This window comes from Phocoena phocoena, chromosome 1 (assembly GCF_963924675.1).
Source record: "Phocoena phocoena chromosome 1, mPhoPho1.1, whole genome shotgun sequence".
Lineage (NCBI taxonomy): Eukaryota > Metazoa > Chordata > Mammalia > Artiodactyla > Phocoenidae > Phocoena > Phocoena phocoena.
In genome coordinates this window covers 124,877,981-124,901,660 of record NC_089219.1, presented here as the reverse complement: position 1 = coordinate 124,901,660, position 23,680 = coordinate 124,877,981, and the positions used below count along the sequence as shown (strand labels likewise).

General features: G+C 41.7%; 1 protein-coding gene across 1 annotated transcript in view; it reads left to right on the top strand.

Moving 5' to 3' along the window:
- ADCY10 (adenylate cyclase 10) overlaps positions 1-23,680 on the top strand; it is a 95,281-nt gene that overhangs the window by 56,464 nt on the left and 15,137 nt on the right. The window contains exons 19-27 of the mRNA XM_065873683.1: positions 293-574; positions 697-987; positions 13,804-13,873; positions 14,666-14,897; positions 16,790-16,897; positions 17,388-17,569; positions 21,048-21,204; positions 23,236-23,440; positions 23,519-23,615. Of these exons, the coding sequence (XP_065729755.1) occupies positions 293-574; positions 697-987; positions 13,804-13,873; positions 14,666-14,897; positions 16,790-16,897; positions 17,388-17,569; positions 21,048-21,204; positions 23,236-23,440; positions 23,519-23,615 (1,624 nt within the window). The remainder of the gene's footprint in view (positions 1-292; positions 575-696; positions 988-13,803; positions 13,874-14,665; positions 14,898-16,789; positions 16,898-17,387; positions 17,570-21,047; positions 21,205-23,235; positions 23,441-23,518; positions 23,616-23,680) is intronic.

Below are 23,680 nucleotides of genomic sequence, written 5' to 3'. Positions count from 1 at the left end.
CCTCACACACCCTTGTCACACTTTAACACAAAATCAGAACACCTTGAAATCAATCTTATTGTCATGGCCAATGGGACATGCATATTTTTAGGTCATAGCATCTCCATCTTTTGTACTCCCGACACAAGTGCTATCTGTGAAATAGGTACTAAGCAAATACTTCTTTTGGCCTAGCTCAGCTGGGTGTAGTTCTATTGAACAGGAACTAGAGAACAGGACAGTTGTCCATCTCTAGAACGTATTTGATAAAGACAGATGACTAGTTCCCTATTGTGTGGCTTTCCACCTGCAGAAATCTCTCTGGTCCAGCTGGATAGCATGAGCCTGTCCCGCCAGATGTTGGTGAGATGTGCAGCCATCATTGGCCTGACCTTCACTACGGAACTGTTGTATGAGATTCTCCCTTGTTGGAACATGAAGATGATGATCAATGCCCTGGCAACCCTCGTGAAATCCAACGTCTTTGATTGTTTCCGGAATGGCAAGGAGCTACGAATAGCCCTAAAACAGAACGTGGCCTCGTTTGAGGTGAACTATCGTTCCCTCTCTCTGCAACCCCCCTCTGAAGGAATGGGTAAGTAGAGCCTGGAAGTGACCCATATTTCCTTTAGTTTAAGGCACATCTTGCTAAAAGAACTGATCTGTATTTTGTAGCAGGGGCTGACTTGTTGCCCACTGCCTTTCTGTCCTCTCTAGCCCATGGCGAAGAGGAAGAGCTCCGTGAGCTGGAAAGTGAGGTGATTGAGTGCCGCATCATTCGATTCTGCAGCCCGATGATGCAGAAAACAGCCTATGAGCTGTGGCTGAAAGACCAGAAGAAAGCCATGCACCTGAAATGTGCCCGCTTTCTGGAAGAAAACGCCCACAGGTGTGACCACTGCCGAAGTGGAGACTTTGTCCCCTTTCACCACTTTGCAGTGGACATCCGGCTCAACACTTTGGACTTGGATACCATTAGGAAGATGGCTAAGTCCCATGGATTTCAAAGTAAACTTTCTTCGTTCCTAATTAGTCCTAACTATAACTGGGGAATGTGGAGACAAGACCTAGAAGAAGTGGGTCTGGACCATGAGGATTTCAAGTCCTCTGCAGGCTCGGGCACCATGAATGATGAGACGTGAGCAGTGTAGGTCAGCAGGGCAGGAAGTTGGGGAGTATACATGTAGCTGAGTTGGCAGAACCAATCTCACTGTGAGACTGTCAGGGAGGATTCGGGGATAAGGACTCTGGCAAAATGGGGTGTGACCAGAGCCCAAATTAAAATGTCCAAAGGAATAAAACAGACCCAGCTTCCTTTGCACCAAGGGATGGAATCCAAGGAGGGTAGCGGGTAGGGAGCGGGGTCTGACATGAACTGGGGGGGGAGAGCAAGATCCGAGAGGGAGTGGTGTTTCTTGGCAGATAAAATGTTGTTGCTCTGTCTAGTTTGAAACAAGGTTCCAGTGGAAAAAAATGTATGAGTGTCAGTGCTAGGAAGATGTCTTCCTTGGAATCAGTTAGATGACACAGAAGACCTCACACCTAATGAGGCCAGAGTGGCCTGTGGCTGCACCAGGATCAACCTGCCCTCCCAGAGTTTGGGAGAGGATGTGTGAGGGTTTCCTATAAATCGGATATAACTCACCTGGGAGAAAAAGCCAGCCTGGCATCATTTTAAGTTGCTCCCAAGAGTACCCCTAGGAGTGTGAGAAGACCCCCTAGTAGTGGGCTGCTCGAATAAAACAGGCACCTAGAGGGCAGGTGATGGAGAGCTGAAAAGGATGCATGACTGGATCAAGGGATCTTCAGTGAAGGATCCCAACACAGGGCCATAGTCAAAGAACCAATGAAAGCATTAATAGGAGAGAGTCAACTGACAGAGATAAGAGAAAAGGGAAAGAAAACAGTTAAGTCCCCTATATAGGAACCTTCAAGTTGCGAACTTTCAAAGATGTGAACGTGCGTTCGCATGTCCAGTCATGGAAGTTAGTTCATGTGTCTGGCGTACATTGTCAGGTGCGTGCATCCTCTACAAGTGGTGGTGCTTTTGCGTACTTTACTGTACAGTACTGTATAGAGTACAGTAGTACAGTATCTTTATTACAAGCCCAGGATGTCCAGAAGCAAGCGTAAAAGCAGCGGTGATGTAGCTGGTACTACTGTACTTTTCAAGGTACTGTACTGTGAGATTAAAAATGCTTTGCTTTTGTGTTTGTCCAGTTATTTCAGGTTCTCCAATGTTCCTTAACCGTTTGACTCTGGAGCATATGTTACCAGATATCTCTGAGTCATACCTACTGATGTCCTTTCAACAGAACCTCCACCTGAGTGAGGCCAGGGTTTAACTATTTCCCTTATAATTTTTCACCTATTTAAAAGAGTATCAACTAGACATCTTTAAATAAAGACATTTTTTAGATTTCCTGAAAGTTTTACCATAAAAGCAATAGTCCCATGACCTACTGCCCTGCATATGTATGTTCAATATTTCTTCTCAGGGGCAAACATTTTTAACTTAGCTGTTCCCTCTAGTCATTACTTCCATATACTAAGTGGTATGTTAATGCTGCTTTTTTTTTTTTTTTTTTTTTTTTTTTTTTTTCCGGTACGCGGGCCTCTCACTGTTGTGGCCTCTCCCGTTGCGGAGCACAGGCTCCGGACGCGCAGGCTTAGCAGCCATGGCTCACGGGCCTAGCCGCTCCACGGCATGTGAGATCTTTCCGGACCGGGGCACAAACCCGTGTCCCCTGCATCGGCAGGCGGACTCTCAACCACTGCGCCACCAGGGAAGCCCAATGCTGCTTTTTTAAAAATCAAATTTGACATCATCTGTTTTAGTCTTGCTATGGTAGGTAAGGATTTAACTCTATTAAGCCACTCTTGGGCACCTCTCCTCCAATATTGTTATAGAATTATCATTAGATAAATCAATCAAGTATTTACATTATTAAGACTATGAAAATGCTGTCCATTAGAGAACTAAGTAGTAATACACTGTGAATAGATTTCTTTTTTTAATTTTTAAATTTAATTTTATTTATTGTTTATACAGCAGATTCTTATTAGTCATTAATTTTATACACATCAGTGTATACATGTCAATCCCAATCGCCCAATTCATCACACCACCATCCCCACCCACCTATGGCTTTCCCCCCTTGGAGTCCATACGTTTGTTCTCTACATCTGTGTCTCAACTTCTGCCCTGCAAACCGGTTCACCGGTACCATTTTTCTAGGTTCCACATACATGCGTTAATATACAATATTCGTTTTTCTCTTTCTGACTTACTTCACTCTGTATGACACTCTCTAGATCCATTCATGTCTCAACAAATGACCCAATTTCGTTCCTTTTTATGGCTGAGTAATATTCCATTGTATATATGTACCACAACTTCTTTATCCATTCATCTGTCGATGGGTGTTAGGTTGCTGCCGTGACCTGGCTATTGTAAAAAGTGCTGCAATGAACATTGGGGTGCATGCATCTTTTTGAATTATAGTTTTCTCTGGGTGTATGCCCAGTAGTGGGATTGCTGGGTCATATGGTAGTTCTATTTTTAGTTTTCTAAGGAACCTCCATACTGTTCTCCATAGTGGCTGTATCAATTTACATTCCCACCAACAGTGCAAGAGGGGTCCCTTTTCTCCACACCCTCTCCAGCACTTGTTGTTTGTAGATTTTCTGATGATACCCATTCTAACTAGTGTGAGGTGATACCTCATTGTAGTTTTGATTTGCATTTCTCTAATAATTGTGATGTTGAGCAGCTTTTCATGTACTTCTTGGCCATGTGGATGTCTTCTTTGGAGAAATGTCTATTTAGGTCTTCTGCCCATTTTTGGATTGGATTGTTTGTTTCTTTAATATTGAGCTGCATGAGCTGTTTATATATTTTGGAGATTAATCCTTTGTCCGCTGATTTGTTTGCAAATATTTTCTCCCATTCAGAGTGTTGTCTTTTCATCTTGTTTATGGTTTCCTTTGCTGTGTAAAAGCTTTGAAGTTTCATTAGGTCCCATTTGTTTATTTTTGTTTTTATTTCCATTACTCTAGGAGATAGATTAAAAAATACCTTGCTGTGATTTATGTCAAAGAGTGTTCTTACTATGTTTTCCTCTAAGAGATTTATAGTGTCTGGTCTTACATTTAGGTCTCAAATCTATTTTGAGTTTATTTTTGTGTATGGTGTTAGGGAGTGTTCTAACTTCATTCTTTTACAGGTAGCTGTCCAGTTTTCCCAGCACCACTTATTGAAGAGACTGTCTTTTCTCCATTGCATATCCTTGCTTCCTTTGTCATAGATTATTTGACCGTAGGTGTGTGGGTTTATCTCTGGGATTTCTATCTTGTTCCATTGATCTATGTTTCTGTTTTTGTGCCAGTACCATATTGTCCTGATTATTGTAGCTTTGTAGTATAGTCTGAAGTCAAGGAGTCTGATTCTTCCTGGTCCATTTTTTTCTCTCAAGGCTGCTTTGGCTATTCAGCATCTTTTGTGTTTCAATACAAATTTTAAAAGTTTTTGTTCTAGTTCCATAAAAAATGCCATTGGTAATTTGATAGGGATTGCATTGAATCTGTAGATTGCTTTGGGTAGTAGAGTCATTTTCACAGTATTGATTCTTCCAATCCAAGAACATGGCATATTTCTCCATCTGTTTGTATCATCTTTAATTTCTTTCATCAGTGTCTTATAGTTTTCAGCATACAGATCTTTCGTCTCCCTAGGTAGGTTTATTCCTAGGTATTTTATTCTTTTTGTTGCAATGGTAAATGGGAGTGTTTCCTTAATTTCTCTTTCAGATTTTTCATCATTAGTGTCTAGGAATGCAAGAGATTTCTGTGCATTAATTTTGTATCCTGCAACTTTACCAAATTCATTGATTAGCTCTAGTAGTTTTCTGGTGGCATTTTTAGGATTCTCTATGTATAGTATCATGTCATCGGCAAACAGTGTCAGTTTTACTTCTTCTTTTCCAATTTGGATTCCTTTTCTTCTCTGATTGCCGTGGCTAGGACTTCCAAAACTATGTTGAATAATAGTGGTGAGAGTGGACATCCTTGTCTCATTCCTGATCTTAGAGGAAATGCTTTCAGTTTTTCACCATTGAGAATGATGTTTGCTGTGGATTTGTCATATATGACCTTTATTATGTTGAGGTAGGTTCCCTCTATGCCCACTTTCTGTAGGGTTTTTATCATAAATGGGTGTTGAATTTTGTCAAAAGCTTTTCCTACATCTATTGAGATGATCATATGGTTTTTATTCTTCAGTTTGTTAATATGGTGTATCACATTGATTGATTTGCATATATTGAAGAATCCTTGGATCCCTGCGATAAATCCTACTTGATCATGGTGTATGATTCTTTTATTGTGTTGTTGGATTCTGTTTGCTAGTATTTTGTTGAGGAATTTTGCATCTCTGTTCATCAGTGATATTGGTCTGTAATTTTCTTTTTTTGTAGTATCTTTGTCTGGTTTTGCTATCAGGGTGATGGTGGCCTCACAGAATGAGTTTGGGAGTGTTCCTTCCTCTGCAATTTTTGGGAAGGGTTTGAGAAGGATGGGTGTTAGCTCTTCTCTAAATGTTTGATAGAATTCACCTGTGAAGCCATCTGGTCCTGGACTTTTGTTTGTTGGAAGATCTTTAATCACAGTTTCAATTTCATTACTTGTGATTGGTCTGTTCATATTTTCTGTTTCTTCCTGGTTCAGTCTTGGAAGGTTATACCTTTCTAAGAATTTGTCCATTTCTTCCAGGTTGTGAATTTTATTGTCATAGAGTTGCTTGTAGTAGTCTCTTAGGATGCTTTGTATTTCTGCAGTGTCTGTTGTAACTTCTCCTTTTTTATTTCTAATTTTATTGATTTGAGTCCTCTCCCTCTTTTTCTTGATGAGTCTGGCTAATGGTTTATCAATTTTGTTTATCTTCTCAAAGAACCAGCTTTTAGTTTTATTGATCTTTGCTATTGTTTTCTTTGTTTCTATTTCATTTATTTCTTCTCTGACCTTTATGATTTCTTTCCTTCTGCTAACTTTGGGTTTTGTTTGTTCTTCTTTCTCTAGTTCCTTTAGGTGTAAGTTTAGATTGTTTACTTGAGATTTTTCTTGTTTCTTGAGGTAGGCTTGTATAGCTATAAACTTCCCTCTTAGAACTGCTTTTGCTGCATCCCATAGGTTTTGGATCGTTGTGTTTTCATTGTCATTTGTCTCTAGGTATTTTTTGATTTCCTCTCTGATTTCTTCAGTCATCTCTTGGTTATTTAGTAACGTATTGTTTAGCCTCCATGTGTCTGTGTTTTTTACGGTTTTTTCCCCTGTAATTCATTTCTAATCTCATAGCGTTGTGGTCAGAAAAGATGCTTGATATGATTTCAATTTTCTTAAATTTACTGGGGCTTGATTTGTGACCCAAGATGTGATCTATCCTAGAGAATGTTCCATGCACACTTGAGAAGAAAGTGTAATCTGCTGTTTTTGGATGGAATGTCCTATAAATATCAATTAAATCTATCTGGTGTACTGTGTCATTTAAAGCTTCTGTTTCCTTATTTATTTTCATTTTGGATGATCTGTCCATTGGTGTAAGTGAGATGTTAAAGTCTCCCACTATTATTGTGTTACTGTTGATTTCCCCTTTTATGGCTGTTAACATTTGCCTTATGTACTAAGGTGCTCCTATGTTGGGTGCATAAATATTTACGATTGTTATATCCTCTTCTTGGATTGATCCCTTGATCATTATGTGGTGTTCTTCCTTGTCTCTTGTAACATTCTTTATTTTAAAGTCTATTTTATCTGATAGGAGTATTGCTACTCCCACTTTCTTTTGATTTCCATTGGCATGGAATATCTTTTTCCATCCCCTCACTTTCAGTCTCTATGTGTCCCTAGGTCTGAAGTGGGTCTCTTGTAGACAGCATATATATGGGTCTTGTTTTTGTATCCATTCAGCAAGCCTGTGTCTTTTGTTTGGAGCATTTAATCCATTCATGTTTAAGGTAATTATCGATATGTATGTTCCTATGACCATTTTCTTAATTGTTTTGGGTTTGTTTTTGTAGGTCCATTTCTCCTCGTGTTTCCCACTTAGAGAAGTTCCTTTAGCATTTGTTGTAGAGCTGGTTTGGTGGTGCTAAATTCTCTTAGCTTTTGCTTGTCTGTAAAGCTTTTGATTTCTCCATCGAATCTGAATGAGATCCTTGCCAGGTAAAGTAATCTTGGTTGTAGGTTCTTCCCTTTCATCACTTTAAGTATGTCATGCCTCTCCCTTCTGGCTTGTAGAGTTTCTGCTGAGAAATCAGCTGTTAACTTGGTGGGAGTTCCCTTGTACGTTATTTTTCATTTTTCCTTTGCTGCTTTCAATAATTTTTCTTTGTCTTTAATTTTTGCCAATTTGATTACTGTGTGTCTTGGTGTGTTTCTCCTTGGGTTTATCCTGTATGGGACTCACTGCGCTTCCTGGACTTGGGTGTCTATTTCCTTTCCCATGTTAGGGAAGTTTTCAACTATAATCTCTTCAAATATTTTCTCTGGTCCTTTCTCTCTCTCTTTGCTTTCTGGGACCCTTATAATGCGAATGTTGTTGCGTTTAATGTTGTCCCAGAGGTCTGTTAGCCTGTGTTCATTTCTTTTCATTCTTTTTTCTTTATTCTGTTCTGCAGCAGTGAATTCCACCTTTCTGTCTTCCAGGTCACTTATCCATTCTTATGCCTCAGTTATTCTGCTATTGATTCCTTCTAGTGTAGCTTTCATTTCAGTTATTGTAGTGTTTATGTTTGTTTGTTCTTTAATTCTTCTAGGTCTTTGTTAAACATTTCTTGCATATTCTGGATCTTTGCCTCCATTCTTTTTCCGAGGTCCTGGATCATCTTCACTATCATTATTCTGAATTCTGTTTCTAGAAGGTTGCCTATCTCCATTTCATTTAGTTGTTTTTCTGGGGTTTTATCTTGTTTCTTCATCTGGTACATAGCCCTCTGCCTTTTCATCTTGTCTATCTTTCTGTGAATATGTTTTTTTTTTTCCACAGGCTGCAGGATTGTAGTTCTTCTTGCTTCTGCTGTCTGCCCTCTGGTGGATGAGGCTATCTAAGAGACTTGATGGGAGGGACTGGTGGTGGGTAGAGCTGACTGTTGCTCTGGTGGGCAGAGCTCAGTAAATCTTTAATCCACTTGACTGCTGATGCAGTGGGGCTGGGTTCCCTCCCTGTTGGTTGTTTGGCCTGAGGCAACCCAACACTGGAGCCTACCTGGGCTCTTTGGTGGGGGTAATGGCAGACTCTGGGAGGGCTCACACCAAGGAGTACTTCCCAGAACTTCTGCTGCCAGTGCCCTTGTCCCCACAGTGAGCCACAGCCACCCGCCGCCTCTGCAGTAGACCCTCCAACACTAGCAGGTAGGTCTGGTTCAGTCTCCTATGGGGTCACTGCTCCTTCCTCTGGGTCCCAATGCACACACTACTTTGTGTGTGCCCTCCAAGAGTGGGGTCTCTGTTTCCCCCAGTCCTGTCAAAGTCCTGAAATCAAATCCCACAAGGCTTCAAAGTCTGACTCTCTAGGAATTCCTCCTCCCGTTGCCAGACCCCCAGGTTGGGAAGCCTGACGTAGGGCTCAGAACCTTCACTCCAGTGGGTGGACTTCTGTGGTATAAGTGCTCTCCAGTCTGTGAGTCGCCCACCGAGCAGTTATGGGATTTGATTTTACTGTGATTGCGCCCCTCCTACCGTCTCATTGTGGCTCCTCCTTGTCTTTGGATGGTGGGGTATGTTTTCAGCTGAGTTCCAGTGTCTTCCTGTCGATGATTGTCCAGCAGTTAGTTGTGATTCTGGTGTTCTCGCAAGAGGGAGTGAGAGCACGTCCTTCTACTCCGCCATCTTGGTTCCTCTTCGTGAATAGATTTCTTAACAGAAGTTTATTTTTCCTAGAGTTTCTAGGAAACTTTTTTTTTGCCATGTCTTCTTTATAATATCCTGCTTCAATCTTGGCTGGACAGTCTGTCCATTACCCCTGAATCTCCCAAAGAGTGAGGTATGCTTTTATTTTAATAATTATTTTTATTTTATTTTATTTTATTTTTGGCTGCATTGGGTCTTCGTTGCTGCATGCAGGCCTTCTCTAGTTGCGGCGAGTGGGTCTACTCTTTGTTGCAGTGCATTGGTTTCTCATTGTGGTGGCTTCTCTTGTTGCGGAGCACTGGCTCTAAAGCGCAGGCTCAGTAGTTGTGGCTCACGGGCTTAGTTGCTCTACGGCGTGTGGGATCTTCCTGGACCAGGGCTCAAACCCGTGTCCCCTGCATTGGCAGGCAGATTCTTAACCACTGTGCCACCAGGGAAATCCATGAGGTATGCTTTTAAGAAATGCTGGAGGGGCTTCCCTCGTGGCGCAGTGGTTGAGAGTCCGCCTGCCGATGCAGGGGACACGGGTTCGTGCCCCAGTCCAGGAAGATCCCACATGCTGCGGAGTGGTTAGGCCTGTGAGCCATGGCCGCTGAGCCTGCGCGTCCGGAGCCTGTGCTCTGCAACAGGAGAGGCCACAACAGTGAGAGGCCCACATACCACAAGCAAAAAAAGGTTGGAGAAGGACATATCATAAGAGGTTCAAGGACACAGCATTAGCTATGAATCAGATAGTGAGGAAGTTGATTTTCTTTTCAATTCTCTATCAATCCTCATGTCCTTCCTAAAAACTTATTATCTGACTCTTGATCCATTCCAAGGATCAACAGTCCATGGGCTCCCTCCTGGGCTCTTTCGTTCCACTTGCTCCATCTAATTCTTCAGGGAGCACTCCTCTCATTCCTTGATCTTCTTGACATGTGCTGAAATCTCATTTAATGTTTCATTTACTCATTCATCAAATATTTATTGGGTTTCTGATATGTGTCAGACAGTGCTCTAGGCACCTTAGATGCATCAGGGAACAAAACATTCTATTGGGGGGAAGCAGACAATGGAGAGAAAACATTAACAAAGAAGTAAATTCTGTAGTATGTATAAGTGATCCCAAGGAGAAAACCAGAAAAGAATGTTGGGTAGGGCAAGGGAGATTAGGAATGCAGAGTCGTTAGGGTAGCCCTCAGTGAGAGGTAAGATTCATGGAAAGGCAAAGGAAGTGAGGGATTTTATTGTATGGATGGCTGGGGAAGAGCATTCTAGGCAGAGGGGAGGGCCAGGGTAATGGCCCTAAGATAGGAATTGACCCCTTCCATTCTGTATATTGTGAGTTTATGCTTTTAAAAATTATTTTATTCTTGTTTTAATGGGGTAAAATGTGCTGGACCTGGAGGTCAGGAGATAAATAAAAGAGGTCAGTTTTTCATCTTGAACTTGAAGTCTTATTTCTGAGTCTTTGAAACCACAGGTTGAGCAAGTACTATCTTTGCTTTTCTCCTTTCTTCTGAGAACCTACAAGCATTCCGTATATTTCTTTTCTTTTGATTTTTACAGATCCTCTTTGAAGTAGGGAACTTTTAATGTATTTCCTTCATAAATGAAGAAAATTGAGACCTAAAAATAATATGATTCACCCAAAGGTTGAATGATATGACAGAAATCATATCTTATATATCCTGATTTTATTTGCTTTATTTAGCCTATATTGCTTTTTGCCACATCTCATTCTATCACTATTACAATTTGAAATATAAAACAAAACATATAGGATGTTGAAGAAGGAATAGCATTTTATTTTTTATTTATTTATTTTTTTTGCGGTACGCGGGCCTCTCACTGTTGTGGCCTCTCCCACTGTGGAGCACAGGCTCCGGACGCACAGGCCCCGTGGCCATGGCTCACGAGCCCAGCCGCTCCGCGGCACGTGGAATCTTCCCAGACCCATGTCCCCTGCATCGGCAGGCGTACTCTCAACCACTGCGCCACCAGGGAAGCCCCCAGCATTTTATTTTTAATCATTGATTTTTTTCCCCAAAAAACACGCATTTATTGAGTATCTATTATGTGTCAGGCAGTGATCTAGGCATTGGGGATATAGTGGTGAAAATGGCAGACGTGTCTATTCTCATATATTGAATTTTAATAGAGGCTGATAGACAATAAACAAATTAATAGAAACATCAGAGGGACTTGGAGGCCTTGAGAAATATTCTGAATTTTATTCCAAATGCATTAGAACACATTAGAAAAGTATTGATTAGAATTAGTATTGGCTGCATATAACAAGGACCCAGCTAGAGTGGCTTAAATTTCTTATTAAAGTTCCTAAATGTACTTCTCTCTATGTAAAATGCTTGTCTCATCACTGGGACTGGTATGGAGGCTTCGTGATCATCAGAGATCCTTGGTTCAAAATAGTAGCTGGAGTTCCAGCCATCGTGTTCACATTTAACACTAGAAGGAGGAGAAAAGAAACCAAAAAATGAAAGGGATGCCCCTTCCTTTTTCAGTAGTTTTCTAGAATTCTTCCTACCCAATACTCCCCTTATATCTCAAGGACCAATACAATACAATACAATACAATACATCACATGGCTATATATCCAGTTGCAAGGGAGGTTGGAAAATGTAGCTTCCCCAAGTAAAATTGAGTTCTATTACTAAGGAGAAAAGGGACAATGGAAGTTGAGATAGGAAACAAGCAGTTTCTGCCACTGAGATCTGAATCATTTTTTTTAAATTATTATTTCATTCATTTATTTTTGGCTGCATTGGGTCTTCATTGCTGTGCATGCGCTTTTTTGTTTGTTTGTTTTTTTGTTTCTAGTTGTGGCGAGGGGGGCTACTCTTCATTGCGGTGCGTGGGCTTCTCATCGCAGTGGCTTCTCTCATTGCGGTGGCTTCTCTTGTTGTGGAGCATGGGGTCTAGAGCTCAGGCTCAGTAGTTGTGACACATGGGCTTAGTTGCTCTACGGCATGTAGGATCTTCCTGGACCAGGGCTCGAACCCGTGTCCCCTGCATTGGCAGGTGGATTCTTAATTACTGCGCTGCCAGGGAAGTCCTGAATCATGTTTTTAAAAACTTACTTTGCCTTCATTTTAGAAAACAGATTGAAGAGGATAGGAATAGGAGGGAGATCAGTTTTTCACACTTGTCTAGATGAAATTTGGTGATGGACTAGGGTGGTGCTATAGAGAAGATTGACAGAAGAAGATGGATTCAGATATGTATTGGAGTAGACATAATGGGACTTTCTGATGGACTGAATGGGGATGGGGTGAGGGAAAGAAAAGAATCAAGGACGTCTAGGTTTTTGCCTTGAGGAGATGAATATGGCAGTGATGCCTTGAGAAATGAATATGGCAGTGATGCTTACTAAGACAGGCGAAACGTTGGTGGATATAGGTTTATGGAAAAGAGATTCAAGAGTTCTGTTTAGATCATTTTAATTTTGCAGTTAGACATCCACGTGGTAGCTGCCGAGGAGACACTTGGATGTATGAGTCGGTAGGTAAGGGTTGATGTCAGGTCTTAAAGATGTAAAACCAAAAGTCATTGTCATATGGGTAGAATTTAAAGTCATGGGCAGGTGAAATTATCTAGGGAGAAATTTGGATGGAGAAAAGAGCCAACAGTCAAACTGAGGCTTACCAAAATTTGGAACATTGATAGAGGAGTAGGAGCCAGTAAAGTGAGCAGCCAATGAGGGAGGGAAACAAGGGAACGGGTATTATGAAAGCTGGTGAAAAAAAAGGAGTGGTCAATTGTCATAAATGCTGCCAAGAGGTGTAATAGATGCAGACAAAGATGTAACCTTTGGATTTGGCAACTTGGTTGTCACTGGTAACCCTGACAAGAAAGTTTTAGAGGAATAGGAGGATAAAAGCATAATTCAGTTTATTCAGCCTCTAGTCACTAGAGAGAAACTAGACAGCAGACTAGGAGAGGTGGGCAAATTAATCCTTATACAGCGTGATAAAGGATGATGATAGAGGTCTGCATGGGGTCAATGGGCACACACAAGTTGTGGCACTAATTCTGTGGGGCAAGGGCACAGAAAGCTTTCAGAAGAAGGTGATAAGTATCAATAGATGCTGAAACTGAATTTTATAAATTAAAAGATCTGTGGAGTAATGCATTCACCTTGGAGTCAGGAGACTTCCATCACGAACAGATATATGATCTGAGACAAGTCCCTTCCCCTCTTTAGGATTCTTCCTTCTCCCTGAATGGAAAAGTGGCTAGATTTCAACAATCCTCATTTGTTTTCTGTTTTAAGATCATTATGGAATTTTCTAACCTATTGAAGTCTAGATAGACTGAAGGTTTCAAATTCAAGGCTCTCAGCCCTTAAGTTAGCCCTTTGGGGTATTCCATTAATTGTCTGTATTTCCCCATTAGAAGCTGACATCGCTTTCTTCAGCATCATTAATTCATAGTTTGAATTACTGCAGGGTAAATTAGTTAGGATAATGTTATCATCTAAAACAAACCCCAATATTTCAGTGGGTTAACATCGTCAAATGACAGTTTTTTTCTGCCCAGGTAATGATCCAATGAGAATGTTGTCAAATAGCCTTGAACACAGTCAGTCAGGGACCCAGCCTCCCTGACTATGTTGTAGATTTGCTATGCCTTAGATCCCCACAGTTAATTTGTTTTCCTGTGGAAGGAGAAGGTAGTGAAGATATCTAACCATCTCAATTCAGAGGTGACATATATTACTTCTGATGGAATCCCATTTTCAAACTAAACACATGTCTTCACTTAAGATGCATTGGGGACTGGAAAATGTAGATCCTGGCTGGGCAACAACAACTTTGTCGTGGAAGGGGAACAGGAAGCTTCAGTGGACACCAGACATCTCTGCCACATGAACATTTCAATGACCCATACAACTCACTTGTTGGTTTATTTTCCAGCTGGAGAAGAGATCACCTTTTCCAGAATAGAGACTTCTAAGAGATCTGCAGTATTTTCTGAAAATCTCAGGTACAGGCTTCTATAATTGTTTAGGAGGTAGAGCATGAACAACTGACGTTAAATTCAGAACACTGTTAGAATCACTTGTCTGGCCAGTACTCTGGGTCTTTCAGGCACAAATCAGAGGGTGTGTGTGGTGAGTTTGGTCAGTAGTTATGTAATGGAGCGGGAACCTATGGGCCCTTCCCAGGACAGACCCCCCTCCCCCATATCCTCTGCTGTAGCTCCTCTTTGGGTTTTTTTGTTTTGTTTTGTTTTAAATATTTATTTACATATTTCATTGAGCTGGGTCTTAGTTACGGCAGGCGGGCTCCTCAGTTGTGGCATGCGGGATCTTTTGTTGCGGCAAGCAGGCTATTCATTGTGGTTTGCGGGCTTCTCTCTATTTGTGTCACACAGGCTACAGAGCACATGGGCTCAGTAGTTGCAGCATATAGGCTCCTTAGTTGTGACTGGTGGGCTCCTTAGTTATGGCTCACCAGCTCCTTAATTGCAGCATGCATGCATATGGGATCTAGCTTCCTGGTCAGGGATCGAAACCGGACCCCCTGCATTAGGAGTGCAGAGTCTTAACCACTGTGCCATCAGGGAAGTCCCTGTAGCTCCTCTTTGAAGTACCTAGATAATAGTATCTGATGCACACTTCCTGAGTTGTTTTACAGATGCTAAAACCACCACCAAGTGGAAGAAATCTACATTAGATTTTCTTATCTTGCTCTTTTGTTTTTGAAGATATCTTCATATCAAACACTATACTATATCTACAAATTATTACTCCTATTTATTTCTGCATTTGGACAGTTCTGAAGAAATAAGAGAAAAGATCTTGAGTTTCTTTGACATCATTATATCAAAAATGAGGACATCTGAGAATGACATCGTCCCTCTGGAATCTTGCCAGTGTGAGGAAATCTTAGAGATTGTCATCATGCCTCTGGCTCACCATTTTCTGGCTTTGGGAGAAAACAACAAAGCCTTATATTACTTCCTAGAACTTGCGTCTGCATATCTCATCTTGGGTGATAATTATATGGTAAGCTGTTTCTGCCCAGGTCCCCTCCACCTTTGAGACAGACCTACAGCCCATAGGACCAGAAAGAAAGCTCTAGTGCTTTTATTATTATTATTATTACTTCATGTTCTTGATTCTGAGCAGCACCCCCTTCTTTGAAAATCAAATTGCTCAGAAAGGAAATGAGCTGAGATTGTGAAAAAGTCAGAACAAACCACAACTACCATTATACATCATTTAAAATACTGCCGTCATTAGAAACTTGCTATGAATTGTCTACCTACATTGTACCCTGGTTTCAACTCTTCAGTTTCAGTAGTCTTCCTCAGTAATGTCCCAGCCGCATTTGCTCTCTGTCTTCCCCAAGTATCTGTCAGCACGAATACCTGTAGGTCTTTGAATAAGCACAAGTCTGGTTTTAGTCTTGTGATCCCTTAAGGGGCTCACTCACTTTGGTCTTCATGTAACTTGTGCTAAATTATCATACATACCTTTAGGCCACCGAAGCCCTAGTGAATATTTCTCTAGGATAATTGTAAATAACCTTCCAGGGCAATATGCCCTTAGAAATGTGGGGATTTGATACATATGATGAAATAAAAGAATTTATTGTTAAGTAAGTTGGGAAGCACTGAGCTGAATAAAGCTAAATAGATTTTTGTACTACAGATATTTCAGGGTCTTAATACGCTAAGATCCATAGAAATCTCCCAGAGGGTTGGGCTAGGACTGAGACATATTTTTTCTCTCAAACTTATTTGACCTTAGATCACTTTTCATAGAACAGCTGGCTGACTAAGCTTCCACGAACTCCCTTGAGGAAATGCCTTTCTGGGCAGAGCCTCCCACACCCGAGTAGCCATGGCTGCCACCCTTTATGCCTGCACTTGTGGACTGTTTCAGATTTTACATTTGTGGCCTAATTAAACTCCACACCTTAGATTTATATAAAATTTTAAAATTAAACCATTAAAAATGTCAGTAAGCTGTGGTTCTCTCAAATATTTATGAACAAAAGGCTCCTGTGCATATTTTATACACATATGTGAAGAAGGCAGTGATGCGGCCAGTGAGTACCAGGAAGAGAAGGTCTAGGCAGCCTTGGGGGCTAACTTGCTAAACCTGTGCTCACCCTCATCTCATTATCCAGGGAGTGACGAATGTTCAGGAAAACAACGATTGGAAGCAGAGCCCCAGTGCAGGGTCCCAACATGTGCCATTTGCTTCCCCATCTCCCAGCAAAGAAACCTTGTCTCCCTCTTTCTGCGTCCAACACCTACGCCTTAGGCTGCATGAGACTTGGGGACAGTGCCTCACCTTATTTTACTCTTCAAGTCTGACCTTGCCTTGGTGTTTACAAGTGCCAAGACTCTCTTCGCGATTTCATAGGACATTGAAGATGAAGGGAGGAAGGTTGCTCAGGGCCTTACCTTCCTCTTCCACTTCCCAGCGATGGCCCTGGCAAAAGAAATGGGAGTGGCTCCTAACTCATTCCAAAAGTAGAGACTGGCTTGTCATAGATGTGAGGATGCTCTCAGAAGCCATGAGTACACTGTTGGAAATAGGGAGGTTGGCGAAGGAATTACTCAAAGAGGGAAATTGCCCTGGGGAAAACTTCAGGTAAGGTGACTTACATGACAACATGAGGAAAGGAGGAGGTTTCTAGATTCATCCTCTAGAATGAGATTCAGTAGATCAAGAGGAACATGAAGGTGACCCATATCTTCAGCAGGAACTTTCCCCACCCTTTCTGTCTAGAGTTTGAAGGACTCTGGTCAGGAGCTGAAGGAAGAGATGGAGGTGGGAGCTGGGTGGTCCTGTTTCTCTTCCTTCAGTAGAGTCTGGGGCAATGGCCCCTCCTTGGTCCCAATCCCTGATGACTCAATACCTTCTACTTTTTGTGCTGGTTGCAGGCTTACATAAATTTGAATGAGGGAGAGAGGTTGCTGAAAATTCTCAAGAAGGAAAAATCTTGGAGTAAGACTTTTGAGTGGACTACCTTTTTTACCCTCAAAGGTCAGGTAAGAAACCATTAGAAACGCGGTTCATCTGTTCTTTATCACTGGGGCTTTACGTAGAAGAAGTAGTAGAAGTCATCCCTATACTTTCTACATCCTCCTCCCATCCTCTGCCACAGATCTTTCCCAAGACTCCAGAACCCCAAGCCCTGGGCCTCAAACCTCCTCACCATCACTTCTTTAGCCTCTTGGTTGACAGCTTTATGAAATGTTTTTCTAACAACCTCCCAAAATGGACAGGAATGGGTAAACATTTTCTCAGAGGTAGATGATGAACAATGAGGATGCAAAGTCCTAGTCATTCAACCATCCTTCCACAGATACATCCAAGAAACATTTCCAATTGTGCCAGGCCCTGGGAGATCTTGTTCCTGGGCCTTATATGACCTTTTTTGGATAAGATTCCTTAACTATGTATTTTTGGAACATACCAACCAAGCCTAGAATCACTGCTTTTCTTCTTTTCCTTTCTTCCCCTTTCTTCTCCTTGTAGGTCTGTTTCAACATGGGCCAGATGGTGCTTGCCAAGAAAATGCTGAGGAAGGCCTTGAAGCTCCTCAATCGAATCTTTCCTTACAACTTAATCTCCTTGTTTCTCCAGATTCATGTTGAAAAAAACAGACACTTTCATTATGTGAATCAGAATCAGCAGGCCCAAGAGAGCTCACCTCCAGGGTAAGGAAGGAGCTGGGGAGAGCTGGGTGTCTCATCTCACTCCCCAGAGGAGAGAGACCTACACACAGTCCAACAGTCAGCCCCCAAAGCCTGGGCCTCTAGCGGGCGCAAGGACTCCTGGTGGCTCGCTGGTGTGGGAGGGAATGTGTGGGAGCGGGGCTCCCAGGCCAGGGCTGGGTTGCCTCAGAACAACTTAACAGGCAGCTTTTGCCAAAGGTAGTTCGGGTGACAAAACCTTAAGGGAGTCCTTTGCAAGGTGAGCTCCAGTGCCCCTCCCCACTCATCTTACCCACTAACCCCTCTGGCCATCCATGTTCCAATGGGAATCTGCACCACCTGTTCCTAGAGCCTCAGTCACAAGTCCTCTTCCAATTCAGTGCTAAAACCCTGGGTATTGTCCCTGCCGCCCCCAAAAATGGCAGGTCCTGAAGACATCTGCCAAAAGACAAAACAGCCCACCCATTTTTGTAACTCTATATAGATACGTGGGTTACATGGGGTATCCATCGGTCAAGATTATACCATTAAGATATGTACATTTCAATGTACGTAAATTTTATCTATAAAAGAACTATAAAAATAATGAGGTGGGGTAGGAGAAGGAAACAGTAGAAGGACAGATGTAATAAGAATGTTGATAAGTTGCTGAAGCTGGATGCTGGGTACATGTGGCTCATTATATTTTTCTGTTTTACTGTGTGTGCATGTTTGAAATTTTCCACGATAAAAGTTTTAAAAATGTATTCCACCTACCTAGCAATTCATACCAAGAGAAATGCCACCTAGTTGGGGATCTGGAGAGCTGGCAGTAGATCTCTTCCACCTTGGGAGAGGCCAGCTGCAATATTCCCACAGGTTCTGCCTGAGATACAAGTATCTATTTCTATGGGCAAATTGCTGCAAGTCTTTGGCAATCCCGCCAAAAACTGCCTTCCCCAGTTTCCTGAAAGTGTTCCCTTGACTATGGGGGAGGCTGGGATGGAAGTGAGATGCAGCTGAGCTCCTTTGCAGGCTGGGGACAGGCTTCTGAGAATCTAAGCCTGCTGCTTCAGGAGACACCAGGAGGGGGAGGGGCGGGGAGAAGTTCAGCAGAGATCTCTCAGAGAGGTAAGAGAGAATTGGAGTTTGGGTTCACACAGAGGGTTGCCAGATGAAATAAAGGATGCCTAGTTGAATTTAAAGTTCAGATCAATAATAAATGATTTTTTTTTAGTACACCTTATATCACACAAGATATTTAGGACATATGCATTCTAAAAGAATTGGTTTGAAATTCAGATTTAACTTGGCATCCCATATTTTCATTCCCTAAATCTGACAAGCCTAATGTACAGCTACATTTTGTAAAAGGAATAAGAAGTACATGCACAAGAGGAGAAGGTTAAAAAGTGATGATCAGGAAGAAACTACAGAACAATTGGCTTAAAATGCTGTCCAGTCAAAAGGTTCTCATCTCAAACATAAGGACATTAAGAAACAATATTTAGGGGCTTCCCTGGTGGCACAGTGGTTGAGAGTCCGCCTGCCGATGCTGGGGACATGGGTTTGTGCCCCGGTCCGGGAAGATCCCACATGCCACGGAGCGGCTGGGCCCGTGAGCCATGGCCACGGGAGAGGCCACAACAGTGAGAGGCCTGCGTACCGCAAAAAAAAAAAAAAAAAAAAAAAAAGAAACAATATTTAATGTCAGAATTTTTACAGCTTCATGAACTCCCTATGTTATAAGGGATTTTACCTTCTCCATGTTTCCTTAGAAACTTTAAAACATAATTTCCACAACAGAATGAATGTCATCAATGTCTAAACTGAAAGTACCTGGAATTCTTCTTTAAGAATCTCTAGTAGGATATCTTCCTTTCTTCTCATCTTTATTTAAAATCTGCTTTTTTTTTTTTTTTTTTTTGCGGTACACGGGCCTCTCACTGTTGTGGAGCACAGGCTCCGGACGCTCAGGCTCAGTGGCCATGGCTCACGGGCCCAGCCGCTCCGCAGCATGTGGGATCTTCCCTGACCGGGGCACGAACCCGCGTCCCTTGCATCGGCAGGCAGACTCTCAACCACTGCACCACCAAGGAAGCCCTAAAATCTGCTTTTTGATAGTTATTTCTAGTTATATTTTGTTTTCTTGGCTTTGTTAAATTACTAATATTGCAGCCAGTTTAGGATCCCATTTTTATCACAAATAGAGAAGATTGGGGTCTACATTACTAGTTAAATGACTTGTGGATGCTGAGGCTGAGACCCCAAACATTCTCGGTATGTGGTCAGCCATCCTTCCCTTGAATAATTCCAGCACAGGAAGTTCACCATCTCCTGCGACATTCCACTCCGTTGTCAGAATGTGTTTTAGTCTGTTTGGACTGCTGTGACAAATTACCACAGGCCGGGTGGCTTATTAACAGCAGAATTTTATTGCTCACAGTTCTGGAGGCTGGAAGTCTGAGGTCCTAGTGCCAGCGTGGCTGGGCCAGAGCCCTCTTCAGGGTCACAGGCTTCTTCTCGTATCCTCACGTGGTGGAAAGGGGCCGGAAACTCTGTGCAGAGTCTCTTTATAAGAGCTCTAATCCCAGTCATGAAGGCTCCACCCTCATGACCTTATCATGTCCTAAAGACCCCACCTACTGTTACTGTCACTTTGGGGAGTTAGAATTCAACTTATGAATTTTGGGGGATGCATTCAGACCACAGCAGAATGGGATTGTTTAAAAGGCTCATTTCCTTTCTTGAGCTGAGACCTAGTTCTTGACAACCATGTGTAACAGAGGAAATGACACACTGGACTGGCCGGGCTGGAGGTGGCCAAGGCTGGAGTCCTGGCACCATCACATTCTAGCTATGTGACTTTGACTTAATTACTTAACCTGTCTGAGTCTCACCTTCCGCTCATGTAAAATGGGGTTAATTATTCCTTCCTTTCTTACGGGGTTGTCATCAGTCTCAAATGTGATAAAATGATATAAATGTGCTTTTTAAATAATTTCATTTAAATGGCAATGAACTGACAGGGGACAAGTGAGTTACATCAATTACCTTAATTAATCATCACAAAGTAGGTATTATGGTCCCCATTGTCGGGTGGAAAAATTGTGCTTCATAAAGATTCATGCACATGTACTACAAGATCCTACTGTATAGCAGGAGGAACTATATTCAATATCCTGTGATAAACCATAATGGAAAAGAATATTTTTAAAAACTAATGTATCAATATGTATAACGGAATCACTTTGCTGTACAGCAGAAATTAACACAACATTGTCAATCAACTATGTGTCAATAAAAAAATACTATGTGCTGAAACTGAAAAAAAAAAAAAAATTAACGTGCATGTTAATTTCCACGTAAAGGAAACAGGCCTCAAACTCAAGTCTGTTTTGACCCCCAAGCCAGTAATGAGGACTCTGCCCCTGCGCTTCCCTCAGGCACGCTGGTGGCGATACCTTCTTCTTATGTCCCATGTGTGTACTTTATCTAATAGGAAGAAGAGGCTGGCGCAACTTTACCAGCAAACCACTTGCTTCTCCTTACTGTGGCAGATCTATAGCTTAAATTATTTTTTTCACTACAAGTATTATTGCCACCTGGCAGCTCTGATGCAAGTGAATACTGCCCTGGAAACTCAAGATGATTTCCAGGTAGGGTATTTTTGTAGCTGCTTTTTACATTTCTGAATCTCATCTGGAGAGAAAAGCCTAGTGAAAAGCCAATCAAAATTCAAAATCATGAAGATTTAATAAAAACCTTCCAGACTAGATTGTTCCGCGGAGGCTAGCAGTTGTCAAACACTTTGGTCCCAGGATCCCCTTATACTCCTAATAATTGAGGACCTCAAATAGCTTTTTATATGGGTTTATATATTTATATTTTTTATATGGGATCATATATTTTTATGGGGTATATCTATTGATACTGTCATATAAGAAACAAAAACTGAGATACTTCAAAAAATATTTTTTAGAGAAAATAAACCCATGACATATTAACATAATTAACATTTTCACTGAAAAAACTCTTATTTCCCCAAACAAAAAATTTTGTGAGAAGAATGGCATGTATTACATTTTTGCAAATACCTTAATGTCTGACTTCACAGAAGACAGCTAGATTCTCAATCTGCTTCTACTTTCACTTCCTTGTAATGTCACATAATTCTCCCTTGGAAAACTCCACATTGTACTTGTAAGAGAATGAGGGTGAAAAAGGAAAATGTAACAGGATAATTCTTTTAAAAAGATAGAATCATTCCCTGGCGGTCCAGAGGTTAGGACTCCGTGCTCTCACTGCCGAGGGCCCGAGTTCAATCTCTGGTCAGGGAACTAAAATCCCACAAGCTGCGCAGCATGGCCAAAAAAAAGTAAAAGTAGAAGAACACCCATCAAAGATGTTATTGAGCTCATTAAAGTTAGTGAGAGAACTAGTAAGATGTTACAACTGGTTCCCAGGAGAATTTAATTTATGAATGTATACAAAACTAGTCTAGTCCCAGGGCAAGAATAGAATCACTTGTATCCACTGAACATTTCTATTTCTATGAAAAAGAATCATTTACATTACTACCAGTTTCCCAAAGGCAGTGAAAGGCAGAGATATAACCTTGATGAGTGAGCTAGACAGGACACCCACTGAATTTTTTTTGTTTTGGCCCATTTCAAGTTCTTTCACTGTTTTTCCTGAAAAACTGCTACACACAAAACAAATGGTCCACAAAACATTCTCCCTTCTTTCTGAAGGTTTTACCATGCATTGTTATTAACCAGTCTTTTGCTATTAAACTTAAATGGCCAGTTAAAACAAACAGTTCTAAGACTGTTCTTCCACCACTGGTTAAGACTGGGGTGGCAGGTATTGAGGAGAACATTCATTTAGCCTTCTGGGCTTTCTGGGCAGACTTGGTGACCTTGCCAACCCCAGCTGCCTTCTTGTCCACTGCTTTGATGACACCCACAGCAACTGTCTGTCTCATGTCACGAACAGCAAAACGGCCCAGAGCAGGATAGTCGGAGAAGCTCTTAACGCACATGGGTTTTCCAGGAACCATATCAACGATGACAGCATCACCAGACTGAAGAGTTGTTTAAAGAGTAACCAACTTCTCTTCAATCTCCCTGTTAAGTTTAGAACTAGAGTCCTTAACATTATTTTTGAAAGCAAACAAAACCAAACCAAGCTTCCTTTATTGTTAAACAACAAAAGCAATACATGCTTGTTATAACAATAAATTAAACATCACAGAAATGCATAAAGTAAAAAGTCCCTCAAATCTCTACTCCAACTGCAATAAATAGGTAACTGCTTTTTACAGTTACCCATTCGGTAGTTCGGAATGAATCCTTCCAGGCTTTTTGGTGTGCAGTCATATATCCACACATGTAAGCTATTGCTTTTATTTTGCACAGAAATTAAAATTCATATATTTTGTTTAAGGACCCTGTGTGGGCAAAAGGGGCCATTGAGCTTGTCCTGGATCACGCATTAAATAGGTGGCAGAAACTCAGCTTAATTTCTGTATCTAAGCCTATGGTTTTGCCAAATGTCCAGCTCCATTCCCAAGCTTAATAAATCCATGTTTACTGGCAGATGATTGGTGATATCCTGGGCTTTCTGCTTCGGGTTCCATCCCAGTCTTGCCCCGTCTCACCTCTTCTCCTCCACTGCTGCCATTTCAGATCATTAAGGCCTACCTGGACTATTCACTGTACCACCACCTAGCCGGCTACCAGGGCGTGTGGTTCAAATATGAGGTCATGACCATGGAGCACATCTTCAACCTCCCCCTGAAACGCGAGGGCATTGAAATCATGACCTACGTGGCCGATACACTTGGCTATATCAAGCTCCTAATGGGTCACTTGGACTTGGCCATTGACTTAGGTAAGCCCTGGTTGGTCAAGAAAGAACTTGCAGATACAAGTAATGCCCAGAAATATACTGGAATTGTTTTCTTCCCAGGCTCTCGAGCCCACAAGATGTGGTCATTGCTTCATAATCCCAACAAACACTATCTGGTCCTCTGCTGGCTTTGTAAATCCCTCTTCTTGAAAAACAGGTATTTATCTCAAGGCATTTTCCAAACCGGGACCAGAGGCACAGTCCAACTTGGCCTGACTCTGG